At 51.6% G+C, this 19245-nt stretch overlaps 3 protein-coding genes across 6 annotated transcripts in view; 1 reads left to right on the top strand and 2 right to left on the bottom strand.

Moving 5' to 3' along the window:
* zgc:195212 (DUF4554 domain-containing protein) overlaps window positions 1–7824 on the bottom strand; it is a 41642-nt gene extending 33818 nt beyond the window's left edge. Inside the window, exons 1-2 of the mRNA XM_038787369.1 lie at window positions 7683–7824; window positions 6649–6753 (exon numbers count right to left, since the gene is read on the bottom strand). The gene's annotated coding sequence lies outside the window, so the exon portion shown is untranslated. The remainder of the gene's footprint in view (window positions 1–6648; window positions 6754–7682) is intronic.
* The window catches only part of LOC119958866 (acylphosphatase-2-like), a 71721-nt gene continuing 55214 nt past the window's right edge, over window positions 2739–19245 (top strand). For 3 of the 4 annotated variants that reach the window (XM_038787375.1, XM_038787374.1, XM_038787373.1), the window contains exons 1-2: window positions 2799–2825; window positions 5653–5766. In XM_038787375.1, the coding sequence (XP_038643303.1) occupies window positions 5684–5766 (83 nt within the window). In that variant the 5' untranslated portion in view covers window positions 2799–2825; window positions 5653–5683. Of the gene's footprint in view, window positions 2826–5652; window positions 5767–19245 lie in introns of all 4 variants that reach the window. The other variant, XM_038787376.1, reaches the window with a different exon arrangement.
* On the bottom strand, window positions 8905–10506 carry LOC119958818 (probable G-protein coupled receptor 75). Its single transcript, XM_038787319.1, has one exon. It carries the CDS (start codon window positions 10504–10506, stop codon window positions 8905–8907), a length of 1602 nt encoding a protein of 533 aa, XP_038643247.1.

Raw genomic sequence — 19245 nt, 5'->3', positions numbered from 1 at the left:
AGGGGTGGTGGTTAGAGGAGGGGGAGGGCCGGTGGTTAGAGGAGGGGGGAGGGGCGGTGGTTAGAGGAGGGGGAGGGGCGGTGGTTAGAGGAGGGGGAGGGGCGGTGGTTAGAGGAGGGGTGGTGGTAAGAAGGGGGAGGGCGGTGGTTAGAGGGGGTGAGAGGCGGTGGCTAGAGGAGGGCCGGTGGTTAGAGGAGGGGGAGGGGCAGTGGTTAGAGGAGGGGGAGGGGCGGTGGTTAGAGGAGGGGCGGTGGTTAGAGGAGGGGGAGGGGTGGTGGTTAGAGGAGGGGGAGGGGTGGTGGTTAGAGGAGGGGGAGGGGTGGTGGCTAGAGGAGGGGGAGGGGCGGTGGTTAAGGAGGGGGAGGGGCGGTGGTTAGAGGAGGGGGGGGGGCGGTGGTTAGAGGAAGGGGAGGGGCGGGTGGTTAGAGGAGGGGGGGAGGGGCGGTGGTTAGAGGAGGGGGAGGGGCGGTGGTTAGAGGAGGGGGAGGGGCGGTGGTTAGAGGAGGGGGCGGGGCGGTGGTTAGAGGAGGGGGAGGGGCGGGTGGTTAGAGGAGGGGGAGGGGCGGTGGTTAGAGGAGGGGGGGGGCGGGTGGTTAGAGGAGGGGCGGGTGGTTAGAGGAGGGGCGGTGGTTAGAGGAGGGGTGGTGGTTAGAGGAGGGGCGGTGGTTAGAGGAGGGGTGGTGGTTAGAGGAGGGGGAGGGGTGGTGGGTAGAGGAGGGGTGGTGGTTAGAGGAGGGGGAGGGGTGGTGGGTAGAGGAGGGGTGGTGGGTAGAGGAGGGGCGGGTGGTTAGAGGAGGGGGAGGGGCGGGTGGTTAGAGGAGGGGGAGGGGCGGTTGTTTAGAGGAGGGGAGGGGTGTGGTTAGAGGAGGGGGGAGGGGGTTTGGTGGGTAGAGGAGGGGGAGGGGCGGTGGTTAAGGAGGGGGAGGGGCGGGGGTGGTTAAGGAGGGGGAGGGGCGGTGGTTAGAGGAGGGGCGGTGGTTAGAGGGGGGGGGGGGGTGGTTAGAGGAGGGGGAGGGGCGGTGGTTAGAGGAGGGGGAGGGGCGGGTGGTTAGAGGAGGGGCGGGGTGGTTAGAGGAGGGGTGAGGGGCGGGTGGTGGGTAGAGGAGGGGGAGGGGTGGTGGTTAAGGAGGGGGAGGGGGCGTGTTAGAGGAGGGGGGAGGGTGGTGGGTAGGAGGAGGGGCGGTGGTGGTTAGAGGAAGGGAGGGGCGGTGGGTAGAGGATGGGGGAGGTGGACGGTGGTTAGGGTAGGGGGAGGGGAGGTGGTTTAGAGGAGGGTGAAGGGCGTGGTGGTTAGAGGAGGGGGAGGGGGGCGCGGGGTTAGGGAGGGGGAGTGGTGGTGGTTAGAGGATGGGGGAGGGGCGGGGTTTAAGGAGGGGGAGGGAGGTGGTTAGAGGAGGGGGCGGGGGGTGGATAGAGGAGGGGGAGGGGCGGTGGTAGAGGAGGGGGAGGGGCGGTGGTTAAGAGGAGGGGGAGGGTTGTTGTGTAGAAGGAGCGGGGAGGGGCGTGTGGTTGGGAGGGGGAGAGGGCGGTTGTTAGAGGAGGGGCGGTGGGGGGGTTAGAGGAGGGGGGACGGGGGGGTAAGAGGAGGGGGAGGGGTGGTGGTTAAGGAGGGGGAGGGGCGGTGGTTAAGGAGGGGGAGGGGCGGTGGTTAAGGAGGGGGAGGGGCGGTGGTTAGAGGAGGGGTAGGGGTGGTGGGTAGAGGAGGGGCGGTGGTTAGAGGAGGGGGAGGGGTGGTGGTAGAGGAGGGGCGGTGGTTAGAGGAGGGGGTGGGGTGGCGGTTAGAGGAGGGGGAGGGGTGGTGGCTAGAGGAGGGGGAGGGGCGGCGGCTAGCGGAGAGGGAGGGGCGGGTGGTTAGAGGAGGGGAGGGGCGGTGGTTAGAGGAGGGGAGGGGTGGTGGTTAGAGGAGGGGAGGTGGTTAGCGGAGAGGGAGGGGCGGCGGCTAGCGGAGAGGGAGGGGCGGTGGTTAGAGGAGGGGAGGGGTGGTGGTTAGAGGAGGGGAGGTGGTTAGCGGAGAGGGAGGGGCGGCGGCTAGCGGAGAGGGAGGGGCGGTGGTTAGAGGAGGCGAGGGGCGGCGGTTAGAGGGGAGGGACGTTGGTAAAAAGGGGGAGGGGCGGTGGTAAGAAGGGGAGGGGCTGTGGTAAGAAGGGGGAGGGGCGGTGGTAAGAAGGGGGAGGGGCTGTGGTAAGAAGGGGGAGGGGTGGTGGTAAGAAGGGGGAGGGGCGGTGGTAAGAAGGGGGGGGGCGGTGGTAAGAAGGGGGAGGGCGGTGGTAAGAAGGGGGAGGGGCTGTGGTAAGAAGGGGGAGGGGCTGTGGTAAGAAGGGGGAGGGGCGGGTGGTAAGAAGGGGGAGGGGCGGTGGTAAGAAGGGGGAGGGGCGGTGGTAAGAAGTGGGGGGGGCGGGTGGTAAGAAGTGGGGGGGGCGGTGGTTAGAGGAGGGGGAGGGGCGGTGGTTAGAGGAGGGGGAGGGGCGGTGGTAAGAAGGGGAGGGGTGGTGGTAAGAAGTGGGGGGGGCGGTGGTAAGAAGTGGGGGGGCGGTGGTAAGAAGGGGGAGGGGCGGTGGTAAGAAGGGGGAGGGGCGGTGGTAAGAAGGGGGAGGGGCTGTGGTAAGAGGAGGAGAGGGCTGCCTTCTCCTTCTCCCAACACGCGCGCGCCCAACGGGAAACGTCGATTTGAAAAGCTGTGGCGGGCGCCCGTTTGCCGCCCAAAGCTTGAGTGCTGCGCCTGCGCGGCGGTGGGAGGCTGCCTCCGGCGCACATGCGCGGACCGACTCTCGGGGCGCCCCTCCCCTCACGCACGCGCACTGGACGAAGGCGGCGGCGGAGGGCGGGTAAGAGGGGGCAAGTCGGTTTAAAATAAAGAAATGAATAAATAAACAGCGCAGTTATTCCGAGGAGGGTGGACGGTGCGAGGTCGACGTCTGACACCCCGCCGTGTGCGCACACGGGTAGGGTGGGGAGACAAGATTGACCATCTGGTTGCCAACCCTCCCGGATTGGCCGGGAGCCTCTTCCCAGGCCCGGGGGGGAATGGAGGGTTGATGGTCTTTGGGGGGGGGGATTGTTCCTCAGCTTCCTCCCTCTACACTATTCACACTTCCAAGGGGGGTCCGGAATTCCCATCCCTGGGAAGCGAGGTGGCTCCCGTATTGTTGACTGTTGACGGCTGCCAGTTCTGCTCACCTCCACAGGTTCACCTCACCGAGGCTCCCGAGGCAGCTCCTCCCAAACCCGACGGCCACCATCGCCTTGGAAGGACACGGGCCGTAAGACATGGGGGCGGAATTAGACCGGCCCTTCGAAATTAAAATTAAAATCACTTATTGTCGCGAGTAGGCTTCAAATGAAGTTACTGTGAAAAGCCCCTAGTCGCCACATTCCGGCGCCTGTTCGGGGAGGCTGGTATGGGAATTGAACCGGCGCTGCTGGCCTGCCCTGGTCTGCTTTCAAAGCCAGCGATTTAGCCCAGTGTGCTAAACCAGCCCCGAGGCTGCTCCACTGTTCAATCATGGCTGATATTTTTCTCATCCCCCCCCCAACCTCCTGCCTTCTCCCCAGATCGCCTTATTGATCAAGAACCTATCAATGAAATGAAAATCGCTTATTGTCACAAGTCGGCTTCAAATGAAGTTACTGTGAAAAGCCCCTAGTCGCCACATTCCGGCACCTGTCCGGGGAGGCTGGAACAGGAGTTGAACCGGTGCTGCTGGTCTGCTTTCAAAGCCAGTGATTTAGCCCTGTGCTAAACCAACCCCAGATAAAAAGTCATGCCCCAGAAACCATCCATCTCTGTCTTAAAGACACTCAGTGATTTGGCCTCCGCAGCCTTCTGCGGCAAAGAGTTCCACATTCACCACCCTCTGGCTGAAGAAATTCCTCCTCATCTCCTCCTCCTCATTCTGTACCAGCCTCCCTGAACAGGTGCCGGAATGTGGCGACTAGGGACTTTTCACAGTAACTCCATTTGAAGCCTATTTGTGACTATAAGCGAATTTCATTTCATTTCATTCATTTAATTTAGTTTCATCTCTGTTTTAAAGGATCGTCCCTTTAGCCTGAGATGGCGTCCTCTGCTTCTAGTTTTTCCTACAAGTGGAAACATCCTCTCCACGCCCACTCGATCCAGGCCTCGCAGTATCCTGTAAAGTTTCAATAAGGACCACCCCCCCCCCCCCCCCCCCCCCCCCCCCCCCCCCCCCCCCCCCCCCCCCCCCCTCCCCCATCCTTCTAAACTCCGAGTACAGACCCAGAGTCCTCAACCGTTCCTTATCCGGAACAAGCTCATCATTCCAGGGATCATTCTTGTGAACCTCCTCTGGACCCTTTCCAAGTGCAGCACATCCTTCTTTAGATACGGGACCCAAAATTGCTCACAATACTCCAAATGGGGTCTGACCGAAGACTTAAACAGCCTCAACAGCACACATTGCATTTGCCTTCCTAACTGCCAACTGAGCCTGCTTGTTAATCTTAAGAGAATCCTGACTGGGACTCTCTAGTGCACTTTGTGCTTCTGATTTCCGAAACCCTTTCCCATTTCGAAAATAGTCTGTGCCTCAATTCCTCCTGCCAAAATGCATAACCTCACACTTTTCCACATTGTATTCCCTCTGCCACTCTCCTAGTCGATCCAGGTCCATCTGCACCCTTCCTGCTTCCTCAACACATCCTGTCCCTGTACATGCCTTTGTATCATCTGCAAACTTAGCAATAATGCTCTCAGTTCGCTCTTCCAAAAGAAAATTACAGCACAGGAACAGGCCCTTCGGCCCTCCCAGCCTGCGCCGATCCAGATCCTTTATTTTTTTTTACATTTAGAACAGTCAATTATTTTTTTTCCAATTAAGGGGCAATTTAGCATGACCAATCCACCTACCCTACACGTCTTTGGGTTTGTGGGGGTGAGACCCACGCAGACACGGGGAGAATGTACTATGAGAGGTTAGGTGGATTGGCCATGATAAATTGCCCTTAGTGACCAAAAAGGGTAGGAGGGGTTATTGGGTTACGGGGATAGGGTGGAAGTGAGGGTTCAAATAAAATCAGGCATGAAAAGCTACTCTCAGGAATGGTGACCATGAACCTATCTTCGATTGTTGCAAAACCCCATCTGGCTCACGAATGTCCTTTAGGGAAGGAAATCTGCCGTCCTTACCTGGCCTGGCCTACCTGTGACTCCAGACACGTAGTAATGTGAAATAGCCTAGCAAGCCACTCAGTTCAAGGACAATTAATAATAATCATTATTATTGTCACAAGTCGGCTTACATTAACACTGCAGTGAAGTTACTGTGAAAAGCCCCTCGTCGCCACATTCCGGCGCCTGTTCGGATTCACGGAGGGAGAATTCAGAAGGTCCAATTCACCCAACAAACACGTCTTTTGGGATTTGTGGGAGGAAACCGGAGCGCCCGGAGGAAACCTACGCAGACATGAGGGGGAGAACGTGCAGACTCCACACAGGCAGTGACCCAAGCCGGGATCGAACCTGGGACCTTGGCGCCGTGAGGCAGAAATGCTCACCACCGTGCTGCCATGGTGGGATTTGAACATGTGTCATCTGAACATTAGCCCGGGGCCTCTGGTTTACTAATCCAGCAGCATTACCACTCCGCTACCATCTCCCCTAACTGCTGTTCTCACATTCTTTATGCCCAGGATCTCCAAAGCTCTTATCCTATGGGAAGTCATGGTTGCAGGATATTGTGACCCGTTTGGTATCCTCTTGTTATCCTCCAGTTACTTGCAGTCTCCTACGAGCACATTGGAAAGGTAAATGTAATCACTTGATAATATTGCTGAAAAGGCAGACACGTTGCTGAACGTTTTTCATTGGGGAGGAACTATCTGCTTCCCAAACGGCAGTTGCTTTCTCCTTGGTAACACCTAAGCCAATCAGATTTAACTTGCCAACCAATCCACACCCCTTTCCCTGTGGTACAAATTGTTGTAGTTTGAAATTTGGCATTCTTGCATTTGTCCTCATGAATTCCAAGATGAAAAACCACAGCAACGTGTATCTGTTGCAATCTTTTAGCAAGTGTTAAAAGATACATATGTTGGAAAGATGCATTATATATGCAATATAATGTGTGTCAGCAAGTTACCAGGATGGCATAGTGGTAATGTTACTGCAGTCATTCGCAAAGTCAGGGTCAGGACCCGCGGGGGGGGGGGGGGGGGGGGGCGTTCCCGATTGCGGGAAGTAGTGCCCAACTGGCTTCTAAAAATGCTGGCTGTGACATGCTTTCAGAACGCTGGCCATCCGAGGAATGCGTGGCCCCCTCAGCACAGGCCCGGAGACCAGCCGGGACAGTATGCCTCCTCCTGACGTAAGCGCACTGGCCCAGGAGCAGAGTTTCTTTTTAAAAAGGTGGCGCAGTGGTCGGTGCTGCTGCCTCACGGCGCCGAGGAACCGGTTCCAATTCCAGCCCCGGGTCACTGTCCGTGTGGAGTTTGCACATTTTCCCTGTGTCTGCGTGGGTCTCACCCCTACAACCCAAAGATGTACAGGGTAGGTAAAATTGCCATGCTAAAATTGCCCCTTAATTGGAAAAAAAAAGTTTTTGTTTTGAACACAAACACAGATTTTTAAAAATCTACGGAGTCTTCCTGTCTGGCGAGGCGGCAGAGAGCAGGTCATGAGTGCCGTACACTGAATTCATGTGCTATGGGCGGCGAGAGAGATTCCTCCACTTTGTAGCTGCCGGCAATGCTGGTGTGAGCTTCAGGGCCTCTGGTGAACAACCAATGTAGAAGCTGAAAACAGGAACAAAGCAGCGTAAAGTTGATTACTTGAGGTGTGGGTTTATTAATTGTGCCACTGGAAATCAGGGTGCAAAGCCCATGTGTGTTATATGCAGGGAAGTACTGGCAAATGAAAGATTGAAACCCTCAAAACTTCAAAGGCATTGGACAAACCTCTTGATTTTTCTTTCAACGGACACAGTGAGATCTTAAATCATCAGCTGAAGCCATTATCAGAAATGTAACACAACAACAAAGCAAGTGAGATCTTGGGGACCAAGCAGGCTTACCTGTCACATTAAAGGTAAACGGAAATGGTGGGTTGTGAAGGTCGGCCGACGTCGCTCCCGAAGGTAGGTTGGTTGGGAAAAATAGATCGCAGGCAAATAAGCTTGAATATAGCTCAGGTTCAAATCCTACCATGGCAACTGGTGAAATGTATTCAATTAATACTGTAAAATCTACAAAGCTAATCTCACCATGAAACTATCATTGAGTTTTGTTAAAACACTAATGTCCCTTCACGGGAGTAAATATGCCGTCCTTATCCGGTCTGGCCCACACGTGACTCCAGACCCACGGAATGTGGCTGACTCCGAACCGCCCCCCTCTGAAATAGCCCAGCGAGCCCCTCGGTTCAACTGTAATTAGGGATGGGCAACGAATGGTCAGTGGCACCCACATCCCCTGAAACAATAAAGGAAGTCGCCATGCCAAGTAAACGTAACAGCGTTGAAGGAGCTTGTGGTCACTGTACACGATAATGCCCAGTGTTAACACATCAGAGGTGAGTTCATGGTATGAGTTCTGCTCAGGGATTCTTTGGAGTATATGCGATACAATGTGTACTGCATTGTCTCTCACTGATGGGATACCAGATTTTACTCTGATGATAGATATGTCAAATATTTTCAGAGTATGATGCATGACTAAACACCCACCTTGTTAAAAGCAGCAAATTTCTCCTCACCTGCCCCTGTGTTCAGGCCGCAGCTGAAACAGTATTTGAATTTCTTGTCGTGGCCTTGCAGCTCTGCAGCGCACTGTCCTTCACTGCAGGGCTCCTCCCCTTTGAGCAGAGCCCCCTTTCATTGGAGGAACTCCCGCGGCATCCCTTCAGGGCATTTTCATCGGATGGGCCCATTCAGCCTTCCGACGTTCCTGGCGAACCTTCAGCAGTGCAGCTCAGGTGTAGCAATCTCAAGGGCAGCCGAAAGGAGTAATCTACTCTTCACCACCTCCACCCTCCACTCCCCGTCTCTGCTTCGCCCTCAATGCTGCCATTTGTTCAGTGATGGAGGGAGTGCTGAAGAAAGGAATTGCGTGGGCCTCTTCTGTGTGCACCACCTGAGGCGCAGCGATCCTGACCCTGTGGCTCTTGGGGTCCATTTTAAGCCCAGAGTCGGCAAAATTGTTTCTTCCCGTGAATGTTTTTGCGGAAGACTTTGTGTCGCATAAGTTGAATTATTTTATACTTCATACACAGTTGTTGTCTGGAAGGTGTCGTTTTGTGGATAACTCCCTATTTGGTGGCGTAACTATGTACAGTGCACTAGTGCAGCTCAATGGGTGCACACACGATTCTACTGGTTGGAGACAAGGACTGGTCCGAACAGTGATTAGCTCCGGCGCTGCTCAACGCTCAACCTTGTTGGAAGATACGATCGAGAAGGCGGAGGGAAAAATCCACCCACGCCAGTTTTTTTGCTTGCCCGGGTGACTGCTAGGCTGACAAAAAGTCTTGGAACAGCTATTGCATGGGTGGCGTAACCATTTATATGGAGTTGTAGCTGGTTTCCATCTGTTCAGCAAGCCAGTTTAATGAATGCTAGTTTCTACACCACCAACGTAGTTCATCCTGCTCTCAGGTTTCAAACTATTTGACCTTCTGGGTGAATAGTTACACAATTTGCAGGATACACGATTGCAAAGGGACACATAAGTAAGCCATGCTGCACCAGATTTATACAGGTCGTTATCTATTAAGCAGTGTTCATCGTCATATTTGATATTTTAACAGTGCATGCAGCAAATTGCCGTCCAGTAAAGAACGTCCTCTCGTTACTCATATTTGCCTGCTTCCAAGCAGGAAACTCTTTCCACCACAGAGTGAACCACATTGTACGTTTTGCCTTGTACCATTTTGATGTCCGTACGCTGGGTCTAGACAGATGGAACAGGAATATGTTTTGCTGAAGTGCTGTCGCAGTCCTGCATGAAGTCCGATGTCTTTGAGATGTGGTAGTACATCCCAGTGTAGGACTGGGCAGAGCCGCATGTGTATTTCCTGGGCTGCAGACCCGTGGGGGTGCTGCCTTCCTGGGACATGCTGCTGTTGTAGATGCTGTAGTAGGGCTCTATCCGAGTGTTGATCAGGGTGGAGGCGCTCTGCGCATTCTGCTGCTGTCCCACCGACGTGAAGACATCCCTCGAGTTGCTTGGCCCGCAGGCCTGGTCCACGAGCTTCTTCTGCGACTTGGGGGAGAGGATGTAGGCCGAGTTGGTGTCGTGGTGAGAAGACTTGTTCCTGTTGGCAACCAGGCTGCCGTCCCCCACTGCCTTCAACCTGGTTTTCTGCTTGCAGCAGAGCAGGAGGGCCGCCAGCTGCACGCACCAAGCCACCTTCTTGCGGAGACCGGAGTTGTTGCGGGAATAGATGAACGGGTTGAGGCCCGACCTGAAAAACACCAAGGTTAGCCCGCACAGCTCGAACTGGTAGACGATGAAACTGCTCTCGGAGCTCAAGACATCGTGCACCAGAGCGACGCCAAGCGGCAGGCAGCAGACCACCGAGAGAAGTATCATAACGCAGGTCACTACCGCCTTGGAGTCCTTAACAGCTGAGAGGTTCACCGTCTGTTCTAGCTTCTTGTTGGAAGAGGTCGCATTTTTGCTTTTGTTGTGTGTGTATAGGTGTGTTTGCACGTGGGGTGGTTTGTTGCACTTCTGCTGCCGGTATAAAGAGGGCTCCGATCCATCTGGCGGGACGAAGCAGTCGGGCTTTTTGGGGTCGACCACTGTTATCACAGGGCAGCGCCGCACCTGCGCGTTCCTGTGCAGGGTTTGAGCAATCAGAGCGTAGGAAATTGCAACGATGCCCACACAGAGGGTAAAGTCCACCACGTAGGTGTATAAAATGGCCTTGCCCTCTTCATTCATGAGCCCGAGCAGCGGGACACAGATCCTGGAGCTGTGGTACTTGTTCATGGCCGACAGTGTGGCCAGGATAAAACTGATGACCCACAGGACGATCGTAAGGAGGAGCGTGCAGGCAAAGGAGGAGGGCTGGTTGGACTGCTGCCCCAGCACCATCCGGAGACGGTAGACCGCAATCACAGCCACCGTCTTCAAAGACATAATGACGAAGCCCGTGCTGGTGAGGTGGAACGCGAAGCAGAAGGTGTCCGACATGCTGCTCCTGTCATCGAAAAACATCACAAAGCCAAACATGGGGACGGCAACGAGGCAGACGAAGAGGTCGCAGAAAGACAGATTCAAGATCATGAAATCGAAATGTGTCCTGAATTTCCTGAAGGCCGGATTGAAGAAGGAGGAAAAGACAATCAAGTTTCCGTAGGATCCCAGACAAAAGACCAGAGCGAGCAGCAAGCTGCAGGTGGCCAGCGTCACCTTGTGGATTGCCGTTTGGACTTCAGTCTGATTCTTGGCTGGAGAGCAGTCCGCCAGCACAGGTAAAATGCATTCTGGAGTGGCGTTCATACTGAGGAGGAGTTTTTCTTTTACAAACGATGACTGGATATCCATTGACGCAGATAGTTTGCTTGCAACGAAAACAGTTTCTGAAAGCTTTTTGACAGATTTATTATGGTACCTGAAATTACAAAGGCGGACATGTGGATAAAGGATACCATAAAACCACAAATTTTGAACAAAATAATCGTGCCTTGAAATAGATGTTTTGTATCGATACGTTTTTGAACCTTTTAGCATAAATTTCCTTCCCCCGTCCCAAATGCTATGTGGCGTTCTCACACTGAGGTGACAGTATAACATGATCTGAGAGCTCCCCTCGCTGCTGCTCATTGAACAAGTACTGGGAGTCAAATCAAGGTACGACGAGGTAACACAGCCTGTATCCTTTCACCTAAAGAGGCAACATGCCTCTGCCCGACATCTATGGCACCTCAGCACTCTTAAGTGGGTGCACACCGTAGTATAAGGGTATCTGCCAGCACGGTAGCACAATGGTCAGCTCCAGGGTCCCAGGTTCGATTCCTGGCTTGGGTCACTGTCTGTGTGGAGTCTGCACGTTCTCCCCGTGTCTGCAAGGGTTTCCTCCGGGTGCTCTGGTTTCCTCCCACAGTCCAAAGATGTGCAGGTTAGGTGGATTGGCGATGTTAAATCGCCCTCAGTGTCCAAAAAAAGGTGAGGTGGGGATAGGGTGGAGGTGTGGGGATAGGGTGGAGGTGCGGTGTGCTCTTTCCAAGGGCCGGTGCAGACTCGCTGGACCGAATGGCCTCCTTCTCCACTGTAAATTCAATGATTCTATAACAAGGGTTGATGTGGGACCGGAAAACTACAACCCCCATTGTGTTGCAAACAGACACGTGACGTGGGACTGCCATCACCTGTGTAGAGGTGAGTTAGCTCATAGCTTGGACTATACCCTGTTGTATATGTACATAGTTAAGTGTTATCAGTGGACACTTAATGTTCAGCCATACAAGACACAGGACCTCTTTGTGAGGCCTGCTGAACAGGCAGAAAACAGCACTCACTATGCGGTAAATCATCAGCAATAGCCCAAATCTGTTACGGTGAGGGCCCGCAGTGTTGTTGTGTAACAGAACGTTGTGTATCTTGGGCAGATAAGGGCTGGTTTTACATGACTGGGTGCTTGAAGGGAGAAACTGGTGTTTTACTAACTGCACCATCTATGCCTCCTGCACATGGTCATTGGGGAGCCTCACCTGTCAATTGTACATATCAGGAAATCGGATTCGCCTTGACCTCGACTTCTGATAATTCACTCAGTCAACAAGGTTCTTGTTGGAAGTACACAGAAGATAAGGAACCCACTGTAGGAATTAAACGCTGCACCTTTGTGGGTTTTCCACCTTTTCCCACATCAGTTTATCCATGGCCAGGTCTGAATGGGACTGCTAAATAGAGTCCTAGATCAACAGAGCACAGAATGAGCTCACTCGGCCCATCAAGCCAGGTATGAATTGAGGTTAAATCGATATGTTGAAAACAATTGTTGTTAGCCTATTACATGCCATATATCTCTCACAGGCTTACTCTATTTAAAATATATTTCTTGACGCCACCATGGCCGGAATTCTCCGGCTGTTGCGATTTACTTTTCCGCCGGCAGCGCACCCAAGCCCGCGGAGTTCCCGGAGGCGTTGGACACCCCATTAACAAGCGACGGGAAGATGGGCTCCCGCCGCTAGGAAACGACGTGCCGCCGAGAACCACGGGCCTGGGGGACCGGAGAATCCAGCCCCATGTAGTTAAGAGCAGAAGGAGCAAAAACACGCGGCGGGTTGCGCAGACAATCCCGCCCCTTGTCCCAAAATATAATTTGATGACAAACGTGGGAATATGGGACTTAGGAGCAGGAGGAGGCCATTCAGCCGTTCGAGCCTCCTCCGCCATTCAATAAAATCGTGGCTGATCTCGTCGTAGTCCCAACTCCACTTTTCAGTCTACCTGCCATGAAGCACGCTGATTTTGTCTGCGAGAATGTACCAACTTGGAATACTGTTTTGTGCGAGTATATAGTTTTGTTTCGATGTGAGGAGACAAGTGAAACCCTAGCAAGAATAAAAAGCCAAGTCGTTGTGTAACAATTATTAAAGACTATTTATTAAAGTAAAGAAAATACAAATACACACACAGGATTGCTCTACTCTCAAGCAATTAAGATGTTATTAAACACACAAACAGTTTAAAAAGAAAATATCCCTTGTTCCAAAATTATCTACGATACCTGAATTCCATAAGACTTCCCCAAACAACATCAAAATTAAATAACCAGGTTATAGTTAGGGCACAATACAGGAGCGATACTCAAATTTGGGAAACATCCTCTCTTGGACCAGCGAAGATTTTAAAAACTGCTGTTTCAACGTTTTTTTTCTGCACCGCCCTGGCTCTCGCACTTAGAGGCCTGATTCATGTAAACTTGACATCGAGACTGCTAGCTGGAAAACTAGCTTTCAGGCCTGGTTGCTGGAAACCGGCCTGACTGCATTCTGAGACTGCTAGACGTTAACCGCCTCCGAGGCTTCTCAGGGTCTGGTCAATTAAGCCTTTGTTCCTCTTTGATTATGTCTTCTGTGTATTTGGCTGTCTGCCTCCATCAATTTCCATGCATTAACATATGTGTACCTCGTGGGTGTTCCCATTCGCCTATAAATTGTTTCTCCTCATAATCTATTCACGCCAAAATATGATATAAACGGCCTACTAATCTCATTATTGGGAGAGAAGCATATCAATGGGGCCTTTTGAATACTGTCTTTTGCTGTCTGATTTCTACTTGTTGCTGGACATATTATAGAACAGTACAGCACAGAACAGGCCCTTCGGCCCTCAATGGTGTGCCGAGCCATGATCACCCTACTCAAACCCACGTATCCACCCCTTAACCTTACTTTTATTAGGACACTACGGGCAATTTAGCATGGCCAATCCACCTAACCCACACATCTTTGGACTGTGGGAGGAAACCGGAGCACCCGGAGGAAACCCACGCACACAGGGGGAGGACGTGCAGACTCCACACAGACAGTGACCCAGCCGGGAATCGAACCTGGGACCCTGGAGCTGTGAAGCATTTATGCTAACCACCATGCTACCCTGCTGCCCCATTGCATCCTATTATTGCATCCTATTATTTGTTTACTGCTATTGCTAGGCAGATTCCTGACACTACCCGCCATAACCCTCGACTCCCTTGTCTCAAAAGTCTTTCTAACTCTGCCTTGAATATATTCAATGATCCAGCCTCCACTGCTGTCTGGGGAAGAGAATTCCACAGACCTAACGACCCTTTGAGAGAAAATAAATTCTCCTCATCGCCGTCTTAAACGGCAGATCTCATTCTCTTAAACTGTGTCGTAAGGTTTTAGTGTCTCCCGCCATTGGACAAAACATTTGGGGCAGCACGGTAGCATGGTGGTTAGCATAAATGCTTCACAGCTCCAGGGTCCCAGGTTCGATTCCCGGCTGGGTCACTGTCTGTGCAGAGTCTGCACGTCCTCCCCGTGTGTGCGTGGGTTTCCTCCGGGTGCTCCGGTTTCCTCCCACAGTCCAAAGATGTGCAGGTTAGGTGGATTGGCTATGCTAAATTGCCCTTAGTGTCCTAAAAAATATAAGGTTAATGGGGGGGTTGTTGGGTTACGGGTATAGGGTGGATACGTTGACTTGAGTAGGGTGATAATTGCTCGGCACAACATCGAGGGCCGAAGAGCCTGTTCTGTGCTGTACTGTTCTATGTTCTCTATCTCCCCTGTATCTACTCTATCAAATCTCTCTATCTTTTAAGACAGGCCTTAAAGTCCACCTTTTTTTAATCAAAGGTTTGGTCACCTGTCCTAATATCTCCTTATGTGGCTTGGTGTTGAATTCTGCCTGAGAATCCTTCCATGAAGTGCGTTGGGACGCTTGACTACATTAGATGGCGCTCTATAAATGCAAGTTTGTCATTGTTGGTCGTAACAGAAGGCACGATTACCTGAAGCCAAAAACGACTTTGTATTTTTTTATCTACCCACGACCAAATGTGCAACGAATCATGAGCAGGTCCTCAGAAACTGCGCTATCGCCAAGCAACATGCTGAGGGCTGAAAACCTCAGCACACCAACAAAATCAATCCCTGCAGTTAAAGCCATGGCAACCAACCTATAAATGCTGCGGATGGGAGATCAAAATATAAGTTGCAGGGCTGTCAACACTTTAGAAGGGAAAGATGGGGATAATATTTTGAGTGTACAAAATCCTGTCAAGTCGGTGTACGTGCGAAATGTTAACTTTATTTTAAGACGCTGCCCTACCTGCTGTGCGTTCTCAAAAGAGTTTTCAGTTTTAATTTTTGCTCTGAATTCTGTGATCAAACTGAGATTTCTCAACACCGGTTCAGTATCACTGTCATATGCTGCGAAACAGACTTGTGTGGGTAGGGGTGTGACTGGGTCGATGAAACTGAAGATAGACTGGAGGAGTCAAAACATCAATATGGGGTAAGTGTGAAGGCAAGTGGTTGAAGTGGAAATCAACAGCGTTAAGTTGGAGTGGGGGGGGGTGGGCAGCAGGAATTAAAAATTGGCACTGGGCAGATAAGGGAAGTGATTTAATGTTGACAACATATACAATTGGGAAATTGTAAATGGGTGAGGCAAATTAGCAAGTTTACCTTAATAACAGATTGTGTGAGAGATTGGTAGGTTCTGGGAAGAGGAACTTCTATAGGACTGTGGAGACCATAGAATGGAAGATCGAAGGGAAAAAACATTGAAAGATAAAGTGAAGGCTGTTAGGGTAGTGGCGATGTGATCCTGACAGTACAGTGCACGCTGGAGACAGATCTGTGAAAACCCTCAGAGAAAGATGTTTTTGTCTGCAAGGCTTTTGAGGCAAGCTGTGGCTTCCCAGTATCGGATGAGGGAGCAGGAAAAGCCTGTGTAAGATTTCCCTGTCGCAGCAGGGCGTTTTGTAGTAATGACCGGCTCTTCATTGTGTTCTCTCTGTGCTCCCCTGAGCCTCTCTCACAGTGGCATGAGTGAAAGCGAAGATTTTCCATGTCGTGAATTGATAGTGCAAATCGGCATTCTTCTGCAACCTTTATCTCTTTAAAATCCGATCGTAAGTGGGGAATTTCTCTTTGTAACCTTGATAGCCTGTTCCCCGTCATGTTGAAAATATAAAATGGGAGCAGATCGTCAGGCAAACAACTGCAGTAGCTTTATTTTCCATACAAGCTTTTATCAAAAGCTTTTGTGCTTACCCAGATCGCATATTCCTTTGCCTGCCTTTCTTCCAGGCACCTATCTAACCTATTCATCACTAACTCTGGTAGTGTATTTTGAAGCTTTACAATGCTCTGTGCTTTTAAAAAAGGTTTATTGAAAATATTTCTGCTCTCATATGACTGTGGCCCAGATGAGTAGGTTTTTTGAGGAGGTGGAGGTCAGATGTGGGAGGTGCGGAGGAAGCCCGGCGAATCATGTACACATGTTTTGGGCGCGTCCGAAGCTGAGGGGATTCTGGCAAGGATTTGTGGACGTCATGTCAGAGGTCCTGGAAGGGAGGGTTACCCCGAGTCCAGAGATGGCAATATTTGGGGTGTTGGAAGGTCCGGGGGCCCAGGAGGGGAGAGAGGCTGACGTTTTGGCCTTTGCCTCCCTGGTGGCCCGGAGACAGATTTTGCTGGGAAGGAGGGACTCGGAGCCTCCAAAGTCAGGGATGTGGGTGAGCGACATGGCAGGGTTTGTCAGGCTGGAGAAGATTAAGTTCGCCTTGAAAGGATCACCTCGGGTTCGCCCGGAGGTGGCAGCCGTTCATCAACTTCTTTAAGGACAACTGACCGTCAGTGGGGGGCGGGGGGAGGCATGGCATTGGAGAATAAGGATAGGGAATCTAATACACAGGCAGTCAGGAGGTAGGGCGGGTGGAGAAGTTGGGTATGTTATTGTGATGTTGTTGCGTGTGTCGGACAGCTCTGTTGTTAGAACGTTGAAATGTTAAAATTATAAATACTTCAATAAAATGTTTTCAAGATAAAAAAAGAAAATATTTCTGCTGCGTTCTGTTTTCAAACTTATATTTATTGATTTCCGCTGGTCAAATATATTTCCAGGCGGAGGGAACGGCACTGTGTACTCATCGAAAGAGTACGGAGTCGCCACAGCCTCTCGATTTGAACGAAAATCCATCTCCTGAAAGCCCTGGTGTGGCCGGTGACAATGTGTGGCCTGGGAAAGCTAGACCATCAAGAAGAGTGACGAGGCTCGAAAAGAGCATTTGGAATGAAAGGACTCGGGTGTATATCATGTGTGTGTGTGTCGTATATGGGGCCAAGTGGACAAACGAGTGGTTGCTGGAGAATGCAGGTGTTCAGTGGAACTTGTTTGAGACAGCGGTATCAAGGGAGCTCTCAGATTTTGGACACGGGGTGGAAATAGGATGTGGTGAATGTATAATATAAATTCACACTGTATATCACTATGTTCCTGTAGGCTCCATCTGTGAGCCGTTGCACGGCTCTGCCCACAGGGGGAGATGAAGAGCATGTACAGGGCTCCACCCGTGGCTCCGCCCATGGCTCCTCCCACAACCGGAAGTATAAAGTGCTGTGGTCTTGCGAACCTGCCTTCAGTTCAGCTAGTCGCAGGCAGGCTCAGTTGTAAGTCGATTAAAGCCATAGTTTACTTCTACTCGTGTCCTTGAGTGAATTGATGGTCGCATCACAGGAGAAGAGTGTTTGGAAAGACCATAAGACATGGGAGCAGAATTAGGCCACTCAGACCATCGAGTCTGCTCTACCATTCAATCATGGCTGATATTTTCTCATCCCCATTCTCCTGCCTTCTCCCCATAACCCCTGATCCCCTTATTAATCATGAACCTATCTATCTCTGTCTTAAAGACACTCGGTGAATTGGCCTCCACAGCCTTCTGCGGCAAAGAGTTCCACAGATTCACCACCCTCTGGCTGAAGAAATTCCTGCTCATCTCGGTTTTAAGGGATCGTCCCTTCAGTCTGAGATGGTGTCCTTTGGTTCTAGTTTTTCCTACAAGTGGAAACATCCTCTCCAAGTCCACCCTATCCAGGCCTCTCAGTATCCTGTAAGTTTCAATAAGACCCCCCCATATCCTTCTAAACTCCAACGAGTATAGACCCAGAGTCCTCAACCGTTCCTCATACGACAAGCTCTTCATTCCAGGGATCATTCTTGTGAGCCTCCTCTGGACCCATTCCTTAGATACGGGGCCCAAGGCATTACCTAGAAAATGTGCACAAGGTGACGTGGGTGGATAATATCAGAACGTGATTTTGCCTCTCTAAGGACAGTGAGGGGCAACAGAGAATAGAAATCTGCGAAGAAAGATTGTTCATAGTGCAGCCAACCGTCGCAACAAGGAGGGATGATAAACAAGATCACTAGAACCAAATATATAAAGGGCTAGATTCTTCCACCTCGCCTGCCACAAGATCGTCAGGAGCGGGTCACAGACCAGGTAAAGGTCCATTGATCTCGGGATGCAATTTCCGATCGCTGGGCCAGCGCGGCTGGAGAATCCCGCCCAAAGTGCTCAGTTCTGACCGCCAGTGACCAAATTTGCCTCGACACCTCCATAAGTATTTATATTTTAAATAAAACCTTCATCAAAATAGCAAGAAGAAATTTCTGAGTATGTTAAACGTTTAATGTCCACAAGGCCTGTTTTAAGGCCTGTAACGAAAATTATTTTCATCAGCTGTGAATATTGCTGCATTCCTCCATTAGGAAGAAACACCTCCAGTTATCAGACAAAGGCAAGCAGTTCGGAGGGACACAAGAGAAGGGTATATCAATACATTGGGGCAGACCTGGCGAAGCCCAGGGCTGAATTCAACCACACAAAGTCGACCCTGTACAAAAACAATGTTAAATTCGGGATGTTATTCCCAGCATGGGCTCTGGGTGATGTACCAGAACAAGGAGCACTGTTTTTCATCCCCCGGCAGAGGCGGACAAGTTTGTCGTGCAAATGGACTACATAAGGGATAAACGAGGCAGTGGTGAGGAAGACGCAGAGAAAGCGATGGAAATGGACAATTTTGCGTGGGACTGCACTGCCTCACTCTGAGTAAGGGACCGAGCTCATCGGAAGGAAGGGCCTTGGCGCATTTCCCAGTAGGAAGATAGCGTCTGGAGGGGGTACACAGGGATGTGTGGGGAAGGTAGGGGAGAGATAGAAAGGGGGGGGGGAGGAGAGGGCAGAGAGGGGGATAGAAGGGGGAATCGAGACCATGGGGGGGGGGGGAACACAGCGAGGGAAGGGCTCCAGACTGACATCAGCAGGTGAAGCTCGGAAAGATGGAACAAGGGCAGCACGGTAGCATTGTGGATAGCACAATTGCTTCACAGCTCCAGGGTCCCAGGTTCAATTCCAGCTTGGGTCACTGTCTGTGCGGAGTCTGCACATCCTCCCCATGTGTGCGTGGGATTCCTCCGGGTGCTCTGGTTTCCTCCCACAGTCCAAAGATGTGCTGGTTAGGTGAATTGGCCATGATAAATTGTCCTTAGTGTCCAAAATTGCCCTTAGTTTTGGGTGGGGTTACTGGGTTATGAGGATAGGGTGGAGGTGTTGACCTTGGGTAGGGTGCTCTTTGCAAGAGCCGATGCAGACTCAATGGGCCGAATGGCCTCCTGAACTGTAAATTCTATGAAATTCTATAATTCTATGAAGATGGCACCGTAAGCAGCCACTTTGGAGCGTCCCTAAACAAAGGGAAAACCCGGAGTGCAGGGGCTCATCCACATGGCGTA

This window comes from Scyliorhinus canicula, chromosome 31 (genome assembly GCF_902713615.1).
Source record: "Scyliorhinus canicula chromosome 31, sScyCan1.1, whole genome shotgun sequence".
Taxonomy (NCBI): domain Eukaryota; kingdom Metazoa; phylum Chordata; class Chondrichthyes; order Carcharhiniformes; family Scyliorhinidae; genus Scyliorhinus; species Scyliorhinus canicula.
Note: the sequence above shows the minus strand (reverse complement) of the source record. Positions and strands in the feature narration are given on the sequence as shown.

Bases quoted from the DNA above. Each gene is read 5' to 3' on its own strand.
- LOC119958818 (XM_038787319.1), bottom strand. From the start codon at position 10,506: ATGGATATCCAGTCATCGTTTGTAAAAGAAAAACTCCTCCTCAGTATG.